Source organism: Quercus suber, unplaced genomic scaffold, assembly GCF_002906115.3.
Source record: "Quercus suber isolate HL8 unplaced genomic scaffold, Cork oak 2.0 scaffold_34, whole genome shotgun sequence".
Taxonomy (NCBI): Eukaryota; Viridiplantae; Streptophyta; class Magnoliopsida; order Fagales; family Fagaceae; genus Quercus; species Quercus suber.
The window spans coordinates 326,931-350,615 of record NW_027069499.1 but is presented as its reverse complement, the minus strand read 5'-3'; the positions used below and the strand labels follow the sequence as shown (position 1 = coordinate 350,615).

At 34.5% G+C, this 23,685-nt stretch overlaps 1 protein-coding gene across 1 annotated transcript in view; it reads right to left on the bottom strand.

Moving 5' to 3' along the window:
- The window catches only part of LOC112008780 (heat shock cognate 70 kDa protein-like), a 22,952-nt gene extending 3,629 nt beyond the window's left edge, over positions 1-19,323 (bottom strand). The window contains exons 1-3 of the mRNA XM_065770679.1: positions 19,279-19,323; positions 10,075-11,038; positions 7,584-8,137 (exon numbers count right to left, since the gene is read on the bottom strand). Of these exons, the coding sequence (XP_065626751.1) occupies positions 7,584-8,137; positions 10,075-11,038; positions 19,279-19,323 (1,563 nt within the window). The remainder of the gene's footprint in view (positions 1-7,583; positions 8,138-10,074; positions 11,039-19,278) is intronic.
- Positions 19,324-23,685: the final 4,362 nt, after the last annotated feature.

The window sequence follows — 23,685 nt, the reverse complement described above, 5'->3', positions numbered from 1 at the left end:
CAATATATTGGGGTCTTCAACAGATGATGGCAGCATAGGTTTGATAGGTTCGAGTGGACTGGGGTGTAATGCCTATAGGCTACTCTTTGTTTTGGTCCTTTCCCTGAGGACATGTTTTGATGGTTTACTGTTCCCCCTACCTGACCTTAATGCCTCAATCTTTTACTTGTTTTCTATTTCATTTCAATAAAGTTTTCTATCGTTTTGAGTTAAAATAAAAATAAAATAAAATAAAATACAATATATTGGGGTTTTTAAGCAAAAAGGAAAAAAATTGAACTAAAATCTAAAAAAAAAATAAATAAAATTATAATAAAACTACTACAAGCTGGGAGTGGCTTAATTCCTTCGACTTAACACACTACCCGATACAACACAATTTTTAACATTTTATTATTTTTTATACAGTATTATTTTTCCTCACCAAACATATATTACTTACTTCTCATTTTTAATTTTTTTTTGGTTTATTCTTAACTATACATGTCTTTTGTCTCCTCGATTTTTACACTTCATACTTTTAAATTTTATCACATCTTCATCTACACTTTGTTTACTTTTTGCCTTCCTCCTTGTTCTTAACTTATTGTCTTCTACCAATACCAATGCGGCAATGCCTCTTCTCAAGTTGTGAGTCTCAAATTTCTCAATACGATTTTGTTTTAGCTGTATAGGTACCTTTGTTCATTTTTTTTTTTTTTTCCTTTTGAGGTTTTTTGGTTCACAGAATGCAAATTTGTTTTAGTTTTAAGAATTTTTTTTTTTTTTTTAAGCACAAACTTCATGCCGGCCGAATCTTGAATTTCAGCCGTTTTTTACCGAAACACTCGAAATAGATCGGAATAACCCGAAATTTTTTCCGAAGTGGAATAGGGTGGGTTACTGTTCTAGTTTGTTTACCAACACGGTATTTTCCAGCTGTTATAGCTGGCACGGAATGAAATTAATAGCATTGAATCAAATCTAATTACTTAAAAGTTAGAAAGAAATAAGATTGTGTAATTTATTCTTCATAAGGAACACCCTGAACAAAATTCCTAGAGCCGCCACTGTGCACACTTCCTCTATGAAGGATAAATTTTTGTTGCATGAACGGAGCCAAGAGTTTATCCTAAGGGGGTCAAATCATGAAAAAAAAAAAATCATTGTTTAAGAATTAATACTTGATAATTTAAAAGTAAAATTAGCGTCTATCCATTGTTGACAAAATATAAATAAAATAAAAGATATGATAGGGTATTTTCTTCTTAGCACGTTTCAACTTTATCACATCAAGATGTAGTTCAACATTCTTTTAAATCCCAAAATTCATTTATGATTAAATTTTCATTAAATTTCTAATTTATGGGATCGCTTTAGAGTTTAGACCAACTTAATTTATTCCTTTTATAGAAATATTAGAAAGGCTTTATAATTTAAACTTTAAAATCCAAAAATATAAAGACAATAAAGGAACTTATTATAAATGATAAGGTGCCACGGCAGACTGTATTGACCATCATCATTATGTTGTAAGGGTTTGGCACAAATTTGTTATTGCTTTCCAGAAACGTTTATGGGACTGCAAATGCTCTCAAGCCATTTCAGCTAGTCATAATACATTTGCGAATCCATGAGCTGGAGATCATCTAACCATTGTGTTAGGACATATATGTTTTAACTTGTTTAAGAACATATGTCACTTAGTTATGTAAATTGGCTAATCCTTTGACAAAACGCACTCTGCTTGTAATTGGGTAGTTCTAGGTGTTTTTAATACTTCAAGAAACAATGTTTCAAGGTCAAGTGTTGAAGTCATCAAGTCTGTCTAAGAGAAAGCAAGCTGAAGTGCAAAGTTTTTAAAGCTCGACACCTGCTCGACAGCTACCTCGACACCTGCTATCTGTCGAGATTTAAAAAGTCAGATTTCCAATCTGATTTTCTTGGGATCCGTGAATATGTTTTTGGGCCTTCTTTTCTTCTAACCCTAAACATATAAAAGGATTATTTTAAGAGCCGTTTTGGGTGACACAAGTTGCATTAGCATTAAGCAATCTTTGTTTAAGCAAATTGTGATCAACAGACGAAGTTCTTGACCTAGTTCATCTTCCATCAAGAAGTTGCTGTGTATTTGCACTATAGGGTTTTGTAACCAAGCATCTTCCTGCTATTCATCATAAAGGATGAACTGAAGAACTTTGTAGCCAACCATTCTTCCTCATTGGTGTTCTGAAGTCGCGTACTTGGATCCGCGCATTGGTTAGTCACGTACTTGGGAGCCGTGCATCAAAGGTGGAGACTGTCACTACAGATCAAGTCCAATTGGGTATTGGGATAAGAGTTCAACTGTAAGTTGGTAAAGTACTTGGGATTCCTTTACTTGTAACCGCTTGATTTGATAATAGTGGAGTTTCGGGAGTGGTGACCTGAAAATCATCCGGTGGGGTTTTTGCCATTAGGGTTTTCCCCATTCGTAAACAAATCACCGTGTTATTTATTTTCCGCTGCATATTTAGTTGATTGGTGATTTGTTTGTGCTTCCATAAAATTGCATGATTAATTGATTAATTAATTACTTGGCTAAATTAATTAATTAGGGTTAATCACAAGGGGTCATTCAGATTGTGACCTATCACATTGAATCGCCTCTTCAATAGCATCTTTAATCTTTTTCTTAAATGCAAGGTCAAGCTTGGAACCAATCTTCTCCTGAGCTTCCTTAGCCTTAATCTTCTACCTGTAAACATCGTCTTCAGCCTTGAATCTCTTTGCGTCTTGGACAATCCTCTCAATCTCTTTAGTGAACAGCCTTGCCTTGTCATTGGTGATAGTCATCTGCCTCCTCACACCAGTGGTCGTTTCCTCAGCAGAAACATTTAAGATGCCATTAGCATCAATTTCAAAACAAACTTTTATCCGAGCAACACCCTTGGGTGCTGGAGGAATGCCAGAAAGTATAAATCCTCCCAAGAAGTTGTTCTCAACTCTAGCTCTTTCACCCTCATAAACAAACTCAGGTACAGAAGTTTGGTTGTCAACCGTGGTGGTGAACAACCCCTCCTTCCTGGTGGGTAGCAGTATTTCTTGCAATCAAAACAGACATCTCTATTCCGCGAACTGATACACCAAGGGAGAAAGGGGTGACATCCAAGAGCACGATGACTTGAAGTTTCTGTAACAAAACAGAGGTGAAGAAAAGGAAAGGATCTATGAACACAGAGAGAAATTGAGGAAGAAGATCAGAAACTTTCTCTTAATCTTGTAATTGTATGAATCTATACACAATCTAAGCTTATATACACCTCTGAACCTAAATCACCAAAACAGGGCTTAACAAACTAACCAAAATATAGGGAAATCAGTTACAGCATGTGTGAAGGTCAGTTACAGCACGTGTAAAACAGTCTGAATAAAATTAACATCTAAAACTACATGCCGTTTATCTACTAATCTAAATAAACTTGCAGGTCATATGTTGTGTCGTTTAGTTCTCCTTCTCTTCCTTCTTATTCTTTGGTCCTTTCTTCTTAACTGCCTGATACTCCCCCTCAAGATGAGACTCAGAACTGTGTATGTTCAATACATTCATCTTGGAAATTAAGAACTTGAGTTGTTGGCTGCATAATGCTTTGGTAAACAGGTTTGCTACTTGTGTATGTGTGGGAGTAAAGAACAAACGAATCACCTTCTCTTGCACCTTATCTCTAACCAAATGACAGTCTACTTCTATGTGTTTTGTACACTCGTGGAAGATAGGGTTCTCACCAATGTGAATTCCTGCTTGATTATCACAGAAAAGCATACCAGGTTGTGGATGATCAACTTCCAAATCTTTCAACAGAGCTAGCAGCCAAGTCATTTCACAAACTGTCAAGGCCATTGCCCTATACTCAGCTTTAGCTGATGATCTAGAAACTACAGATTGTTTCTTAGATTTCCATGAAACCAATGAGTCTCCTAAGAACACACAAAAACCAGTAGTGGATCTTCTAGTATCTACACAAAAAGCCCAATCTGCATCCGTGTAAGCCTTCAAATGTAGATCAGACTTTGATGACAGAAGAATGCCTTGACCAAGGGGTCCTTTAATGTACTGTAATACTTTGTAGGCTGCATCAAGATGTGGTTTTCTAGGCTTTGCCATGAATTGGCTTAGTTTATGGACTGAATAGGTAATATCTAGTCTTGTTATGGTCAGATATAGTAGCCTTCCAACTAATTTTCTATAAACCCCAGGATCGACCAATAAATCTCCTTGATACTTACTTAGTTTCAAGTTCTGCTCCATTGGTACTTTGCTGGGTTTACAACCTGTCATACCAGCATCCTTAAGAACCCCTAATGCATACTTCCTTTGGCATAATGAAATTCCCTTTTCTGATCTAGCAACCTCAAGACCTAGAAAGTATTTCAAATTACCAAGATCTATCAACTTGAACTCATGATTCAAAGAAGTTTTGAGGTCTTCAACTGCTTGAACATCATTACTTGCAATGAGAATGTCATCAACATACATAAGCAATGCTATGAAAGTCTTATTAAACTTCTTAATAAATAAGGAGTAATCAGATTTTGATTGTTTGAAACCATATTTTAAAATGGTTGTGGAGATCTTAGAGTATCACTACCTTGATGCTTGCATGAGACCATACAAAGACTTGTTGAGCTTGCAAACTTGTTGAATGATACCCTTGTTTGCATAAAATTCTTTTAAGAAAAATTCAGGGGCATTATCAGTTCTAATATCTTAATATTGGTGTGAAATTGTGTATTTATCATGTTATAAAATGAAATCAACAAAGATCTAGTGTCAGCCTTTGATTTCATAAGATAAACCTAGGTGGATCTTATGGCATCATCCACAATGGTAAGAAAGTACTTGAAGCCATCATGAGTGAATTTAGCAAACGGTCCCCAAACATCACAATGAATCAAATCAATGGCATTATTTGAAATGTGATTAAAAGATGGAAAAGGAAGCCTTTTCTGTTTGGCAATTAGACAAAGAACACAATTCTTATCGCTATGAAAGGTTTGTACATCAGGAATATGACTATGTAAAGCATGAAATTTATTATCAGAGGCATGTCCTAACCTCATATGCCAAAGATAAGACTTGGTAACATTAGGAATGGACATAGAATCAGACACAGAATTAACAAAAGATTGAAAAACAGACTCAAGAGTTAAAGAAGCTGATGAAACAGATTTGCTAGTTGAAGCAGTATGTAGCAGATACAGATTGTCATGTAATTCACCCACTCCAATCGTCTTCCAACAAGTAAGGTCTTGTATAAAGAACAAATTTGATAGAAAAACAAGGCAACATGAAAGTGTTTTGGTTAATTGACTGACATAAATTAGATTGAAATTGAAAAAGGGAACACATAGTACATTTTCAAGTTTCAAAGTTGAAGTAACCTAAATTGTACCTATATGTGTAATAGTGACCTTTTCACCATTAGGTAATTGAACAAATGTGGAAATGGAGCTAGTGATATGTGTAAATAAGGATAAGGAATGAACTATGTGGTCTGTGGCTCTAGTATCAAGGATCCATACATCAGTACCATAGGTAGTTTTATTGACAGGATTAACAGCAAAAAATGAATGATGCAAACCTAAGGAAACAGAATTTGACCAAGAGTTATACACATTACTTGAAAGAGCAGAATTTGCTGAATGTAATGCATCATTAGCAGCACCAGATGTGGATGCATGATGAGAATTGAGCATTGAGATCAGTTGTTGATACTGCTCTGAAGTGAAAGGAAAAGAATTGACCTGTTGAATACCAGAATTGCCAGAATTGCCTTGATCATCTTCAATCAAGACTTGATTGGCCATAGCCACTCTGCCTTTTTGCTTATAACCTGGAGGAAATCCTACTAATCTGTAGCAATTTTCCATAATATGACAAAGCTTCCCACAGTGACTACACACAAGCCTTCCTTTTGCATTGAGTCCTTTGGTGTTCTTGTTGTTTCCTGGATATGAATTTCCTTGATTGAATCCTTGATTCTTAATTGCAAGAGCAGTTGATTCAATCGAAGGAGCAACAGTAAATCCTGAATACCTTTGCCTTTCCTTGAATCACTAAAGAAAATGCTTTATCAATGGAAGGACTAGGCTCCATCATGAGTATTTGTGTTTTGATTTGAGAATAAGAATCATTCAAGCCATTTAAGAACTGCATGAGGGAATCTTGATGCTGAAAGGTTGTGATTTTATCATTCACACCACATGTGCACTTTCCACATGAGCAACAAGGTGAAGGCCTGAAATTCAATAGTTGATCCCAAGCAGCTTGAAGATCAGTGAAGAAACCTGTTACCGTAGCAGCACCTTGCATCATAGTTGAGATTTGCTTCTGAAGTTGAGAGATCCTTGGTCCATTTGCTTGAGAGAATCATTTCTTGAGAGTATTCCACACTTCGAATGCAATGTCTCTATAAATCACACTAGCAGTAAGGTGAGGAGAAACTGAATTCAAGATCTAAGAGGAGATCATTGAATTGAATTTGGACCAGGCTTGCTTCTCTAATGGTGTGATAGCCATTGATGCATTAACAGTACCATCAACAAATCCAAGTTTGCTTTTGGCATCCAAAGCCATTCTCATTGCTCTGGACCACGTAGGATAGTTATCCTCAGTTAATGGTTGAGTAACCAGAATCGCACCTGGTGTTTCACCATGATGCAAGAAAAATGGACTTTGTGGATCTTCCATTGGAGTTAGTTCTCGCTAAGAAGAGGAAGATGAACCAGTTTGAGTATTCTGAGTATTCAATGCCATTGAAGAAGGCTTGTGCTCTGATACCATGTAACAAAACAAAGATGAAGAAAAGGAAAGGATCTATGAACACAGAGAGAGAAATTGAGGAAGAAGATGAGAAACTTTCTCTTAATCTTGTAATTGTATGAATCTGTACACAATCTAAGCTTATATACACCTTTGAACCTAAACCCCTAAAACAGGGCTTAACAAACTAACCAAAATATAGGGAAATCAGTTACAGCATGTGTGAAGGTTAGTTACAGCACGTGTAAAACAATCTGAATGAAATTAACATCTAAAACAACATGTCGTTTATCTACTGATCTAAATAAACTTGCAGCTCATATGTTGTGTCGTTTAGTTCTTCTTTTCCTCCTTCTTATTCTTTGGTCCTTTCTTCTTAACTGCCTGATAGTTTCTCATTTCTCATACCAGTTAAGATTGAAGCTTGAACAGCTACTCCATAAGCTACAGCCTTATCGGGATTAATGCTCTTGCAAAGTTCCTTCCCATCAAAGAAGTCTTGCAACAACTGCTGCACCTTGGGAATTCGGGAAGAACCACCTGAAAGAACAACATCATGGATGCAGCTCTTATCCATCATAGCATCAGTCAAACACTGCTCCACAATATTGATGCACTTCCTGAATAAATCCATAATGAATTCTGCAAATTTGGCACGGGTAATATTTGAAAAAAAATCAATACCATTATATAAAGAATCGACTGCAATGCAAGTCTCAATTGCAAAAGAAAGAATCCTCTTTGCTTTCTCACAAGCAGTTCTTAACCTCCAAAGAGCTTTGGAATTCCCACTAATGTCCACCTTGTATTGCCTCTTAAATATTTCAACAAAGTGATTCACCATTCGGTTATCAAAGTCCACACCTCCAAGGTGAGTGTCTCCAGCAACAGCCTTCACTTCAAAGATACTCTTGTCAATAGTAAGTAGTGAGACATCTGTAGTGCTACCACCCAAATAAAAAATCAACACATTACTCTTGCCAATGCTATTTGCAATCTTGTCTAAACCGTAAGCAAGGGCTGCAACAGTTGGTTCATTGATTATACGCAGGACATTTAGGCCTGCAATGCTTCCGGCATCCTTTGTAGCCCTACGCGGGGAGTCATTGAAGTAGGCGGGGACAGTAACAACCACATTCTTCATAGTTTTTCCTAGGTAGGCTTCAGCTATTTCACGCATCTTTACTAGGACCATAGATGAGATTTCCTCAACGGCAAAGTGCTTCTCTTCGCCTTTATAGTTGACCACAATCATAGGCTTATCACCAGGACCTTCAATGACCTTAAATGGCCAAAGGTTGACATCACTCTGAACCAAAGGATCACTGAATCTCCTACCGATCAATCGCTTTGTATCTAGAAAATAATTTCCCTTTTAAGAAACAGATGCGTCAAATAGTAGATGAATAATACAATCTTAATGCACAAGAAGCATTATATATTGAGTTTTTATTTTTATTTTACGAGTATACTTTTTATTCGTGAATTTAAGAAATTGAAGTGAACATTCAGTAGCTTATGATCCTAATAAGATAGTATTAAAGAGAGAGAACAAAGGAAAAATCAAGATTAAATTGTAAATTACAATCAAGTTTGGGGTTATTTTGATTTTACTCCCTAAAGTTTCAAATTTTCAATATGCTCTCATAACATTAAGTATCATGAGTAGTCGTTCCCTTTCAACTTTGTGTTGTGCCTAGCTGTCTTAAGCATATAAGATTGGGGCCGCAATGTTGCCCTCTATGTTTGTATCTTACACCTATGTTTGAAATTGTATTGATTTGAACCCAATATGTTTGGAACTGTCATACACCCTCTATCTTTGAAATTGTTTTAATTGATTTCGAACTTAACAGCTAACTGAAGATCATTACGAGCCCTCTCCTCAAGGAAGGAGTTTTTTTATAAGGCTTCACACATTGATGGAAAGCAAATCCAAATGATGATACTTGAAGTTAGGAGAGCAAATAAAAATATTGAAACTTTAGGGGAGCAAAATTAAAATTACCCCAAACTTTATATATATATATATATATATCAACCATTGCAACATATACTTGATAAATTTACACAATTTGATTTTACCAAGAGAGGTGGCAGAGATGAGGCGTGGACCAAGTCACTGTCTTGAGACAAATCGTGCCGTCTACGGTATATCCGATGTAGTTAGACAAATAGTTTCTGCACGTTGCCCCCAGGATACAACAGCTCAGCCACCTTTTGCTGATTATCCTTGCGAGCCTACACTGCTCGTAGGATATAAGCTCTCTATAGTACTTTCTTTTTCCCAGAAAATTTTGTAAAAGATAGAATATTTTTGTGAGTAGTAAGAAACAATAGATGGTAAGTGTTTAGGACAATAAAAACTATTTTTAAAAAATTTTCAGCTTTGTAATTCAAGAATAATGTCTCTCTCCTACTTTATTTCTTTCCATATATATATATATAGCCGGACCTTTAACTTCTCCTTAGCCAAAAAATCAAAAAGATTTGATATCAATTAAATACTCATAAAGATATTGAAATTAATAATATAATCAATGGCTTTCTTAATATATATATATATATATAACCGGTCAACAAAGCTTTTGTACGTTGAGAACAAAAAAAGAAAGAAACATGATCTATGCATTTAATGTCTCATAAAGTGGCTGAAGACTAAAAGCCAAAACGTGTAATACAATTTCAAATATGTATAAATATTGTCATTTGCTTTTTACTTTCCTTAAACCAAATAGTAAACACTTGTGTATATATGGTAATATAAAATAATTCAGCAATAACTATATATTTAAGTGCTGAGATTCTTCAATATATGACGTTATTATGTCATATTCAAATAAGATAATAAAACCAAATATACTGGCAATTATAGTATTAATATTACATTAATGTTCATAAAATTTCCTAATTAAAACCATTGACAAAAGCTATTCAAATTTTGAATTAAATTTGAATTTCAAAATTTAGCATTCAACGTATTTGACATTAAGGGATAATTGATACACATAAATGAGTATCAAAATAAATATAATATTTTTTATTAAAATATCCAACACAGGGCTTAACAAACTAACCAAAATATAGGGAAATCAGTTACAGCATGTGTGAAGGTTAGTTACAGCACGTGTAAAACAATCTGAATGAAATTAGCATCTAAAACAACATGTCGTTTATCTACTGATCTAAATAAACTTGCAGCTCATATGTTGTGTCGTTTAGTTCTTCTTTTCTTCCTTCTTATTCTTTGGTCCTTTCTTCTTAACTGCCTGATAGTTTCTCATTTCTCATACCAGTTAAGATTGAAGCTTGAACAGCTACTCCATAAGCTACAGCCTTATCGGGATTAATGCTCTTGCAAAGTTCCTTCCCATCAAAGAAGTCTTGCAACAACTGCTGCACCTTGGGAATTCGGGAAGAACCACCTGAAAGAACAACATCATGGATGCAGCTCTTATCCATCATAGCATCAGTCAAACACTGCTCCACAATATTGATGCACTTCCTGAATAAATCCATAATGAATTCTGCAAATTTGGCACGGGTAATATTCGAAAAAAAATCAATACCATTATATAAAGAATCGACTGCAATGCAAGTCTCAATTGCAAAAGAAAGAATCCTCTTTGCTTTCTCACAAGCAGTTCTTAACCTCCTAAGAGCTTTGGAATTCCCACTAATGTCCACCTTGTATTGCCTCTTAAATATTTCAACAAAGTGATTCACCATTCGGTTATCAAAGTCCACACCTCCAAGGTGAGTGTCTCCAGCAACAGCCTTCACTTCAAAGATACTCTTGTCAATAGTAAGTAGTGAGACATCTGTAGTGCTACCACCCAAATAAAAAATCAACACATTACTCTTGCCAATGCTATTTGCAATCTTGTCTAAACCGTAAGCAAGGGCTGCAACAGTTGGTTCATTGATTATACGCAGGACATTTAGGCCTGCAATGCTTCCGGCATCCTTTGTAGCCCTACGCGGGGAGTCATTGAAGTAGGCGGGGACAGTAACAACCACATTCTTCATAGTTTTTCCTAGGTAGGCTTCAGCTATTTCACGCATCTTTACTAGGACCATAGATGAGATTTCCTCAACGGCAAAGTGCTTCTCTTCGCCTTTATAGTTGACCACAATCATAGGCTTATCACCAGGACCTTCAATGACCTTAAATGGCCAAAGGTTGACATCACTCTGAACCAAAGGATCACTGAATCTCCTACCGATCAATCGCTTTGTATCTAGAAAATAATTTCCCTTTTAAGAAACAGATGCGTCAAATAGTAGATGAATAATACAATCTTAATGCACAAGAAGCATTATATATTGAGTTTTTATTTTTATTTTACGAGTATACTTTTTATTCGTGAATTTAAGAAATTGAAGTGAACATTCAGTAGCTTATGATCCTAATAAGATAGTATTAAAGAGAGAGAACAAAGGAAAAATCAAGATTAAATTGTAAATTACAATCAAGTTTGGGGTTATTTTGATTTTACTCCCTAAAGTTTCAAATTTTCAATATGCTCTCATAACATTAAGTATCATGAGTAGTCGTTCCCTTTCAACTTTGTGTTGTGCCTAGCTGTCTTAAGCATATAAGATTGGGGCCGCAATGTTGCCCTCTATGTTTGTATCTTACGCCTATGTTTGAAATTGTATTGATTTGAACCCAATATGTTTGGAACTGTCATACACCCTCTATCTTTGAAATTGTTTTAATTGATTTCGAACTTAACAGCTAACTGAAGATCATTACGAGCCCTCTCCTCAAGGAAGGAGTTTTTTTATAAGGCTTCACACATTGATGGAAAGCAAATCCAAATGATGATACTTGAAGTTAGGAGAGCAAATAAAAATATTGAAACTTTAGGGGAGCAAAATTAAAATTACCCCAAACTTTATATATATATATATATATATCAACCATTGCAACATATACTTGAAGCTGCTCTTGATAACATTGTGATCTCATGTTAAAATTTTAAATTTGATTAGAGCAGATAAAACAAGTTTGAAATTTATAAACATAACTTTAATTGAAATTTTGATAATTACAATTACTAAAGCAAATAATTCATAATTGATGCAAAATGGAAAAAAAAGGTTTTTGATTTTTTAAATGATTTTTATTATTGAAGTTGTGAATTCTTATTCTCCGACATTGAACCCTGAATAGAATTCAATAGATGACGTTATGATATTTAAATCCTTTAAAAAAAAAGTCAGAATGTTTGAATGCTAGTATTTATTTATTTTTTTTTTTTTTGGGATAGGTGAATGATAGTATTGAACATTCTTAAAGTGAATTTTTTTTTTTTTTTTTGGGTTCTAATTAGCTCAATTGATCTGATAGTTAAATAAGAGATTTGATGTTCTACTCCCGCCTACATCAAAAACCGATTGGTATTTTAGTTTAATAATAAAGAGCTATTATTAGAAACAGATGTCATAGGTTGAAACTTAAAAAAAAAAAAAACATGTGTTTTTTTTTTTTTTTTTTTTTCCTTTATGAAAATTTTTAAAGGAATTAAAGTGATGAGCATTAGGAACAAAATTTAACAATGATTACAAACAGCCTGACATACATCCAAATAAATTTTGCTTTCCACAAAGCTTGTTATACCCAATAATCCATATCATCAAGGTTCTAAAAAAATAATAAATAAATAAAATAAACATACCAATGTCTTCACATTCGCTCTACGCCAAGTGCAAATAATAAGAATAGATATTCAACTAGTTGCTATTTTATGATGTGTTTATAACATCCAAGATTCAAAATTTCCTTTCCCAGTTGTAACTATTAAATTATAATTAATAAAAAAAATAATAAAAAATAAAAAACTCATTTTATGAATGAATACTATGAGACTACACTTCGACGACTCTCTTATATTGTTTTTTTCAGAACAGAACTTCAATGACTCTCTCTCTCTCCTTTTTTTTTTTTTTTGGCCCCTGAGGACAAAGAAGTTCAAAGACTTTAGTAAACCAAAACGAAGTAGATGAATGAAATACTATAAGACTACACTTCGGCAATGAAAATGTTGAAGAAGGTCCAATATCCTTCTGGGGGGTGAGGAAGGTGGAGGCTTTCTGTTGTAAACCAAAACGATGATGCAATGGTGGCTCTCTCTTTTTGTACCCAAATACGTTTCAGTTACTGACTCCGTGTTTGATGTTTCCACTTAGATAATGCAATTGATTTTTTTTTTGGGGGAAAAATTCTTATACCAATTGAATTTTGAAATGCTTTATGTCACAAACAATATAAGATGTTTCCATGAGTTCCAGTTATCTCAACTGGTTAAATAAGAGGTCTAGAGATTCAGTCCCCGCCTATACCAAAAACTAATTAGTATCTTAGTTTGAAGATAAAGAGCTATCATTAGAAGCGGATGTTATAGGTTGAAACTCTCTCAAAAATACTAATGTTCCCTTATCAAAAAAAAAAAAACCATAGATGTTCCCTTTTTTTCATTTCCAAAATTAACCCTACCGATTTAATTCCAAGCAATAATTTTTTTATTAAAAAAACTATGGTTGAAAAAAATAAAATCAATGATAAAAAATATTTTGACAAATGATTACAAAATTAATCTATAAATACTATAAGGCCGAAGATGTTAACTTTTGTTTGAATTCACAATAATACAATATTTTATCACATAAACTTTTGAGATCTCCTATTTTTACACCTGATTATTCTATAATATGTTTTAATTTAATTTTACATTTCATTCTATATTTAAATCCTACATTAGAATTTTACCAAATCATATTTTCTTAAAATAATAGATACAAGCTTTCATATACAAATACAACTGTAATAAATGTCTAATAATACTATAATATAAATTTTCTCATTTACTAACATATTAAATATCAATTAGTATTGTTTTGTTTTGTTTGCCTTTTTCTTTTTCCTTTGTTTTATTGTACTTTTTTTTTTTGAGAGAGAGTTTCAACCTATGGCGTCCGCTCCTGATAATTGTTCTTTATTATCAGACCAAGACACCAATCAGTTTTTAGTGTAGGCGGAGATTGAACCCCAGATCTCTTATACAACCATCAGAGACTTTACCAGTTGAGCTAATTGGAACCCACAACTTTTATTGCACTTTTCATTGTTAGGTCAATCGATCAAGTTATGTTATATTTCAAATAAGTAGCACAAAACATTATTTCAACCATGTTTATCAACTACCAAATTTGATAATAATCTTAAAACAATAAATAGGCACACACATTGATAATAATCATAAACCAATAAAAACTCTTTTTAACGGAAAAATCACTTAGGGAGATCCAATCCCATTAGAAAATCCACCAAAAATAAAAATAATAAGTAAACTACTCATAAAACCAACATTTGCACTACCTTCGAAATTCTTCTTATGAATCTTTTTCACGAATGAATCTCACCCACAACATCAGAATTTAGGAATGCAAGGAACTCCTTGAAGATTTGTAGTAGCAAACTCACAAGAAACAAATTCAACGGTTTCAAGCAAAGTTTTCAAATGCTCAATCTTCTGGATCACAAGATGGACAGTACTCAAGGGTATTTCGATTTGGCTCAAGAGAGAAGGCTCTTAAATCTTCTTTGGTATAGGCAGGGATGAATCTATCAAGAGAAGGCCATGTAATAATATAAACTATTTGAAAATTTTGGTTAAAAAATTCATACTCTTCCCTCCTTGCAAATTGAAAATGTATTCCCCAAAAACCTAAAAATTAAAGAGGTCACATAAACTAATATGTGGCTGTTGACCCCTTTAAAAAAATAAAACAAACAAATCCCTTACAGAAAAAATCTCCGCTCATAAAAAATGCAAATGACTTATATATTTGAACTATATATTTTCGTATGACATTTTGGTTTTTGGCTTATTTGGCACCTATAATTAAAAAGCTGGGAATTCAGGAGGTGAATTTTGAAGTGCTATCCAACTCTACCTAAAGGGTTCCCACACCACCCCACCCCCCAAAAAAAAAAAAAAAAATAAAAAAATAAAAAAATCTCCGCTCATAAAAAATGCAAATGACTTATATATTTGAACTATATATTTTCGTATGACATTTTGGTTTTTGGCTTATTTGGCACCTATAATTAAAAAGCTGGGAATTCAGGAGGTGAATTTTGAAGTGCTATCCAACTCTACCTAAAGGGTTCCCACACCACCCCACCCCCCAAAAAAAAAAAAAAAAATAAAAAAATAAAAAAATCTCCGCTCATAAAAAATGCAAATGACTTATATATTTGAACTATATATTTTCGTATGACATTTTGGTTTTTGGCTTATTTGGCACCTATAATTAAAAAGCTGGGAATACAGGAGGTGAATTTTGAAGTGCTATCCAACTNAAAAAAAAAAAAAAAAAAAAAAAAACCGAGCAAGATGACTTTACAATTGAACATATTCTTTAATTATATATTTTTTGTATGTTGCAATGAATTCTTAGATATATTTAATTGAATATTTAACATATTTATTAATTAAATATATTTAGAAAAATGATTAAATATATTTCATTGTGCCAATATCAATATGAATTTGATTTCCACATAATCAATATGTATTTGATTTCAACTTGTTAATCAATAGGGATTTGATTTCTAAAGTTTTCAACTTAAGGTAATTAATAAGGATTTAATCACCTAGGTTTTCGAATTGGTTAGTTAATATGGATTTAATTACCTCATCACAGTATGATTGGAGATGTGGCATATAATCATGCTTCAAACAAAGGTATGTTTATAAGATTTTGAAACCTCTTATGTATATTATTTAAGCATATTGAAGTTAATATTACTTATTTCATGAACACGATGTTCAAAGAAAATATTGTACATGTCTTGCTTATGAAATGTTATATAAAAGTATGAATTTTAGTATGATGCAGTTTTTAGGTAATGTCTTCTAGTATAATCAAATTTGGTCAGTAGAGGTTAAATTATTAGCTTTCCACACACACACACACAAATGTTATGTGATTGGCGCCATTAAAAGTGGTGAGTACGAACTAGAAAACCAATAGCCTACCAATTAAAAATAGATTGGCTATAGTTACATTTTCAATTTATATTTGCAACTATGGAATAATTATTTTCAATCATGAATATAATCAAATTAAATTTCTCAACAAAATGGAAGATGATATTCTAGCGGACTCTTTTATTCTATACGTAAATGAAAAGAAATTTAAAAAAAGAAAAATGAAATTGTTGCAAAATTTGTACAAAAATAATCATAAATGATTTTGAAGGGAAAAATATTGAGTTCCATTTTAATATATCATATGATTTAGTTGAAATGTATTAAGAAATAGTCATTTGTGGCTTTCATTTGTTTATATTTGCTAATGGTGAATAAATATTTAGATTTTTATGTATTACTTGTTTTTTGAATTTTTGTATATTTCTTATTCTTAAAGATCAAAATTGTTTTATTCATATATTGGCCCCGAAAACAAATTCCTAGGTACGTTTGGTAAAACTGTAATAGACACTGTAATATAATAGTTTTTCCTATGATTTAGCTATTCAGTAATTTGGTTATGTTTTTATTACAGAGAATAATCATTCCTTATAAATAGCTATTCTTTAATATGAGGAATAACTATTAATATCTAAAAGGATTATAATAGTTATTCCTTAGTAGGTATATTAAGTTATAAAATTAATATATTTCCGAATAAAGAAACTTTCCATATGGACATAGTAATTATGAAAATAAAAAATTATAAAAAAATAACTAATCTCTCTTTCAAATTTAAAAAATATTACCTTTTAAGAAATATAATTATATGAATAGGATATTTCCTAAAATAAATCTTAAGTTTGATTTAAAATGTTTTCATTCCATTATCTTTAGGGTTCTATTATTGTGTTATCACCAAATAAATTAATAGTAATAAGTATTACATTATAGTATATTATATTCCTTGTAATACAAATTTCTATTACTATGTAATTATTATTACAGTCTACCAAACATGCCCCTAATTTTGTCTCTAGGCATAGGTCTCACTATGACTACCAATTTTTTGAGAGTTGTTGATACCCAAAAAATCACAACAACAAGCCTAACTTGGGGAACTAGACCATGGGCCTTATGTGAATACAAAGGACCTATTGTTCTATAAAGACACTCTTGTAAAAGAGATTGAAGAACCATGAAGAATGCGGTAAAAGCCTTTCAGTAAATAAAGAGAGAAAATGGCCTTGAATAAGGTGCAAATGACCCAAGAAAATGGTCATAAAAAAGGGTCCTTGGAAAGTCCAGCAAGAAATTGGGCAAGCCCAAAGGAGCCCACCAAGGAACCAATCACCAAGATCGAGTTCCTTAGTAAAAGAAGAATGAAGGAGACGCACTATGCTCCAAAAGGTATTGAAACTTTGGAATTGAAATTGACTAATCTATAGGAAAAGATTCGAGGGACCTCGGTTAAAGGAGGAAAACAAAAGGAGAAAGATGCTGGGGAGGCTTTTGGAGTTCAACCATATCCAAAAAAAAAAAAAAAAAAAAAAAAACATTTATACTACTTTCAAGAAAAATAGCCAACAAGAGAAGTTGCTATTAGCCCAAGGAACCTTCAAAATGTATCTTTCTCAACCTTGAACAATGGGCCCTTCCTCGATGAACTCAAATGGCATCTAATCTACAACTTTCTATGAAGAGAAAATAATTAAAATACTTTTGGATATGGGTTCCCGAAAAACAAAACAAGAGTGGAAAGAAGAAAAAAGGCCCACCAAGCTCCTTCAAATTCAAGGTAGGAAGCCATGGTTGATCCAGTAGACTAATGACCACACCATTTTGAGGAATTGAACCATACCCACTATAAAGGAACATCAAAGTAGAAGAGAAAAAGAGGGGAACAAACACTGAGCATCTAAGATATGTATAGTATCAGGAAAAATAAGCAAGAAACACTAGCCCAGGTGAAGAACCTTGGGAGGAAATATTGTGTGAATAGAAATTTCAACTTGTAGAAATAATTGGGAGATCCACTCTGATCTAAGGTCCCAGATCTCACAAGTTTTGTAAAGTCTCAAGGACTTACTTAAGTCTGTGAAGTTTGGGATTTATAGGCTTTGTGGACTTTTTCCCTAGACTGTCTAAGAAAAAGAAGCATTGTAGAACGGAAAATCTATACCTATAGAACTTGTATTTTTGAAAACCACATTGATCTAGGCTTCCAAGTATCACAAGTCTTGTGGATCCTAAAGGGTCTATTGAAGTCTGTGGAACTTGGGATTCAAAGGTCTTGTGGTTCTAGGAACCAATATTTTGGGTTTCACAAATAAATAATAAAATCAATTAGACTATTCTCTTTTCTCTCTAATTCTTTTAGTTCCTTCATATACATATATGTATTTTTCCCTCTTGGATTTTTGGATTTGTGTTTGCGCATAGGTTGGTTTTGTGAATCGGATTTATCTTCCATGGTGGAACCAAACCCAGCTCACCCATAACTCTATTATGGCCTTGCAGAGCCCAAGTCTTAAAATTAGAGCATGGGCCTGATTAATGACAAAAAATTGGCCTTCAACAAGGGTTTGGCTTATCTTTAGTACTTTTTGAACTGGAATCTCATTTTATTTTAATGAGAAACTACCACGTCACCCATTAACTAAATAAAAAGTAGAGATTAAAACTCATTACCACTTGCCATTGTGTATTTAAAACAAAAGGACACCTTCAGTTAAAAAAGCACTGGAGGTAAACTAAACTCTTCTTTTAAAAGATCGTGCAGCATGCCATTTATATAAGTGTAAACTATAAAAAATAAAATATAGTCTTCAAGTTGTACTAAGAAAACAAAATCTAAGAAACTTGCTCAAGCGAACATGAAATTTCTGTTTCTCGAATAATCATTGCTCAAGCTGTCAAGCAATAATCTAGAGCTTACTTGAGCAAGCTTGCTTGTCTTCAAAAATTGAAATTGTTGCAAAATTTGTACAAAAATAATCATAAATGATTTTGAGGAAAAAAAATTGAGTTTTATTTTAATAAATCAAAGTGACAGGACTAACGAATTCATCTTTGATAGATGACCTCAACGATTACGGACGAAGACATCCTCGGATGAATTGAGAAGATGCCCACATCATTGACGAAGACAACCATGCCATTCAATACAGCCAATTATACCCGAAGCGGTTATAGAGCCAGTTGTATGAGCTGTTGGGATGCATTAAAGCCATATTACAAAGCATAAAATGTTACCAAAAGGGACATTAAGGCCACCATAACTACTCCAACGGTCAAGAGCTGCAAAAACATATATAAGGCCCTCACAATACCAACACAAGTTATGAGAAATATTGGGATAATCTTGCGACCATTTTTGCTATTTTGTTTTACTTCATAAAGTTCCTTTGTATTAACTTTGGCATCGGAGACGTTGTGGCAGGCACCATACCGGTGACCATCCTTAAGAAGACATACACGTGAGCTGCTGATTGGATCCATTTGCTAACTTACGAGCTTACGCTTCATCAGTTTGGCGCCGTCTGTGGGAAATTGCATTTTCGTGTTTACATTCGAAAACATAGTTTCCATCAACTTCTGTATTCAGATGGAGTCTAACCAAGATTCCGCAACCTTGGCTCAACAAGTCCAGGCTCTTGCAGTCACTGTTGAGGAACTTACTAGGCAAAAGCAGGAAATGAAGTTGCAGCTTCAACAGAAGGAGAATCGATGTAAAGACAACTTGGAAGACGAAGGAGACAGTCATAGAAGAAGCAACCATCGAGGACCTACTACTCCAAATGAACAAAATTCAGATCTTCTTAGAGAGATGAGAAAAGAGATAGATGAGCTAAGGAATGCCACAAGGGAGAAAACAGATTGAAGCATTGATAAACTAGTAAAAGCCATGGATTCGCCCTTCATGGCAGCAGTCCTAGAGTGTCCAGTACCGTCAAAATTTTGCTTGCCTCAATTTGAGCCATTTGTCGGATTTAAGGACCCCCAAGACCATCTTAATACCTTCAAAACGACACTGGCTCTTCAATAGCCACCTGACGAGATATTTTGTCGTTCATTCCCTACTACCCTCAAGGGGGCTGCAAGGGAGTGGTTCACAAAGTTGCTAATGTCATCAGTCGATAACTTCGAGCATTTAAGCAATGCCTTCTTGCGTCACTTCATCGGTGGGCAATGTCTGAAAAGGCCAGCAGACCACTTACTTACTATTAAATAGGGAGAAAAGGAAACCCTAAGGTCATACGTAAAATGCTTCACTTGGGAGACTCTAGAGGTAAACAAAGCTGACGATAAGGTGCAGCTAATGACTTTCAAAGCAAGATTAAGGTCTAGAGATCTCATGGCTTTGCTCGTGAAGAATCCTCCAAAAACGATGACAGAGATGCTCCTGAAAGCACAGAAGTATATGAATGCTGAATACGCATTAGCAGCCATAAAGGATGTAGAGAAGCCAGGAGACAAAGGGAGGAAGGACGACGAGCATAGGAGGCAGAAGCGAGAACACCCAGATCGTCGGATCACTGATGGGAACATGAGGAAAGATGATAAGAATCCTCGAATGGTAAAGTTTACCCCTTTAGTTATGCTTGTTGACAAAATTTTAACACAGATCAAGGACGAGCACTACCTCAAGTGGCCAAGGCCATTACATTCATCCCCCCATGTTCGTGATAAGAGTAAGTATTGCTAGTTTCACAAGGATCATGGTCATTACACAGAAGATTGTCGGGACCTAAAAGAGCAAATAGAAGAGTTGATTCGGAAAGGGAAGCTGCAGAAATATGTGAAAAAGGGGGAGTACAGTAAGTTTAGAAATGGTAATAAGAACTAGCCTGAAACCTCATCTAGGAATGATGATCGCCCATTCCAACCTCCACAAGATGTGATTGGGGAAATAAAGATGATTGTAGGGGGACCATTCAAGGGAGGATCGTTCAAATCCCTTAAAAAGGCATGTTAGAGACAGGTAAACAGCGACCACATGATACCTCCGTTCAAGCAAAGACGGATGGACCGGACATGTCTTTTAGTGAAGCAGATGCCAGGGGAGTGAAGTAGCCTCACAACGACCCTTTGGTCATAATGCTGACCATAGAGGGATTCAACACTAAAAGAATCCTTGTGGATAATGGCAGCTCTACGAATATAATCTACCTTCTTGCTTTTCAGCAACTGAAGCTAGATCCAAAAAGACTGTGCCTATTTGACTCCCCCTTCATTAGTTTCAGTGGAGATAGGTTTTATCCTAAGGGAATAGTAACGTTGACAGTAATAGTGAGGGCCTACCCGATGCAGTTGACTCGTCAGTTAGATTTTTTGGTGGTAGATTGCCCCTTGTCATATAATGTAATTATTGGAAGGCCCACGCTCAACAACTGGAAGGCAGCCACGTCCACCTATTGCCTGAAGGTAAAGTTCCCAACTGATAATGGTGTAGGCGAGGTAAAAGGAGATCAAGTCTTAGCTAGAGAATGCTACCAGGCCGTCCTAGCTACGAAAGAGAACTATACATGGATGGTTGAAAAGAAGATTAAGGATAAAATAGAGACCTTGGAGACAGTGGAACTAGCTATATGAGACGCGACAAAGACAACGAAAATAGGGACGACACTAAGCCCTATGATGAAAGCAAGACTCGTCCAGTTCCTTACAGAGAACATAGACATCTTCGCCTGAAACCACGAGAACATTCCAAGAATATCTCCGAAGGTTATTCAGCATAAGTTGAATGTAGACCCAGAGAGAAAGCCCGTACAGCAAAGACGAAGAGTATTTGCCCCGAAGTGAGACCAAATGGTCACAGACAAGGTTAATAAGCTGTTGACAGCAGGCTTCATTAAGGAAGTGTACTACCCAAACTGGCTCATAAACGTCGTCCTAGTGAAGAAGGCAAATGGAAAGTGGAGGATGTGCGTGGACTTCACTGACCTGAACAAGACATGCCCGAAAGACAGTTTCCCTCTTCTAAAGATAGACCAACTCGTAGATTCTACATCTAGACATAAGCTGCTGGCGTTCATGGATGCCTACTCGAGATATAACCAAATAAAAATAGCTGAAGAAGATCAGGAGAAAATTGCTTTTATCACAAGCCAAGGGCTTTATTGTTATAAGGTGATGCCTTTCAGGTTAAAGAATGCAAGAGCTACTTATCAAAGGTTAGTAAATAAAATGTTTTGAGCAAAATTATTTTGGAAATATTTCCTTTTAGGTCTATTTTTTGAAAGCATGAACTCATTGAACAAAGAAACCATATCAATTTCAAAATCTTTATTTAAAACAGTCAAAACTCTCAATCGGTTAACACTATTTTCAATAGGAGGAAAATCAGATGGAGAGGAAGATTCAGGTTTAGTAGAATAGTAAACAAAGCTGATTTGGGATTTATCACTTGAAACACTTTTTAATTTTAAATCAGAGGGTTTTTCAAAATCCTTTTGCAAAAATTCATTGAGATCTTGATCTCTTTTCGAAATACTTTCAGATCCAGTAAAGGAATGTCTTCCTTCGTTGATCCTCAAAGGTGGTTGAATATTTTGAAAACTTATTTTAATAGTACCATCAAGATATTGTTGAATATTTGTGAGATCTAGCTCATCAAAAACAGGTTTAGGAACAGTAGATTCTTGTTCCAACAACCATTCAGTGGGAGGCTTGACATCTTGCCATTGAATCATTTTTGGAACTTGAACTTTAACATTAGGAGTTGAACATTGAATTAACATAGTTTTACCAGAAGGTTCTCGGTGATTTAAACAATCAGGATTTAACTGAGTACCCAACAATCTATAATAAATGCGGTAGATCAAAGCAAAAGGTTTACTACCTTCATCCATGATATAACCAGAAGAAGCAATATTCAGAGTCAAAGCTTTAACAATATTAGGATCATCTAAAGCAAGAGTAAGATCAGGATAACAGTTAAAATAAACAGGACCATCATACAAAGAAGCAGTAATCATACCAAGAATGCTGTCTTTAAAGTGCTTAAATTTAGCATCACGCAAACACATGAGAACAGAAGCATTTATACCCTTTCGGGTGAGTGGTTTAATAGCAACTTGAACCATACCAATATGCAAATAACTTTGTTTTTTAGCAATGAAATCATTAATATTTCTTTTGGAAAACAAGCAACATTTTTCATGAATTTTTGAAATAGAAAATATTTGTTCAATAGTTCTCACTTTGTAAATGGGTTGAAAAGTGGTTTCAACCCAACTAGTTTTGTAAATGGTTTTGATATCAACTTTGGAAATGTTCCATTTTCGGAAATCAGGAAACTCACCATCTTCAACAGTGTGATCTTCTTCATTTACAATATCAGGAGGACAACCAGTCCTGGAGCTGATAGAGGAGTTGAATCTCCACAACTTATCCATACTATCCTAGTTTTAACACTCAGTTATCATGTTTTTCTCACAACCGTTGCATTTCGTAACACATACCCTAAGCAATCCTATACCACACACATGCCCTACACGCCCTCTCTTGGTTCAAACGGGCCTTACAGTCAGGTTCCGGGAATTCACTTAACACCTAGGGTGGCGCCAACGATGGTAAGAAGGGGACACAACAACGGAGCACCAAAGGTTCGGACAAGATACAGACAAGATACAAAGACACAACAACACTACCATCGACCAGAAAAGAGTGGCTCTGATACCATAAAGGGGGAAGGGGACGCACAGCTGAAGGGAAGAGAAGGAGACAGAAGCACAGTAATATATATGTTCAAAGTAATGTAAGCAAAATAGATGAAAGCAATAATAAGGCGGTAGAACCAGCCAAGCAGTATATAACAAAATAATTCAAAGTAAATGAAAGCAATTTAGAACCGTCCGGTATGGCGGTAATCCGTCCAAGGTGGCGGTAGTAACAAGTAGTATAATGAACATAAAA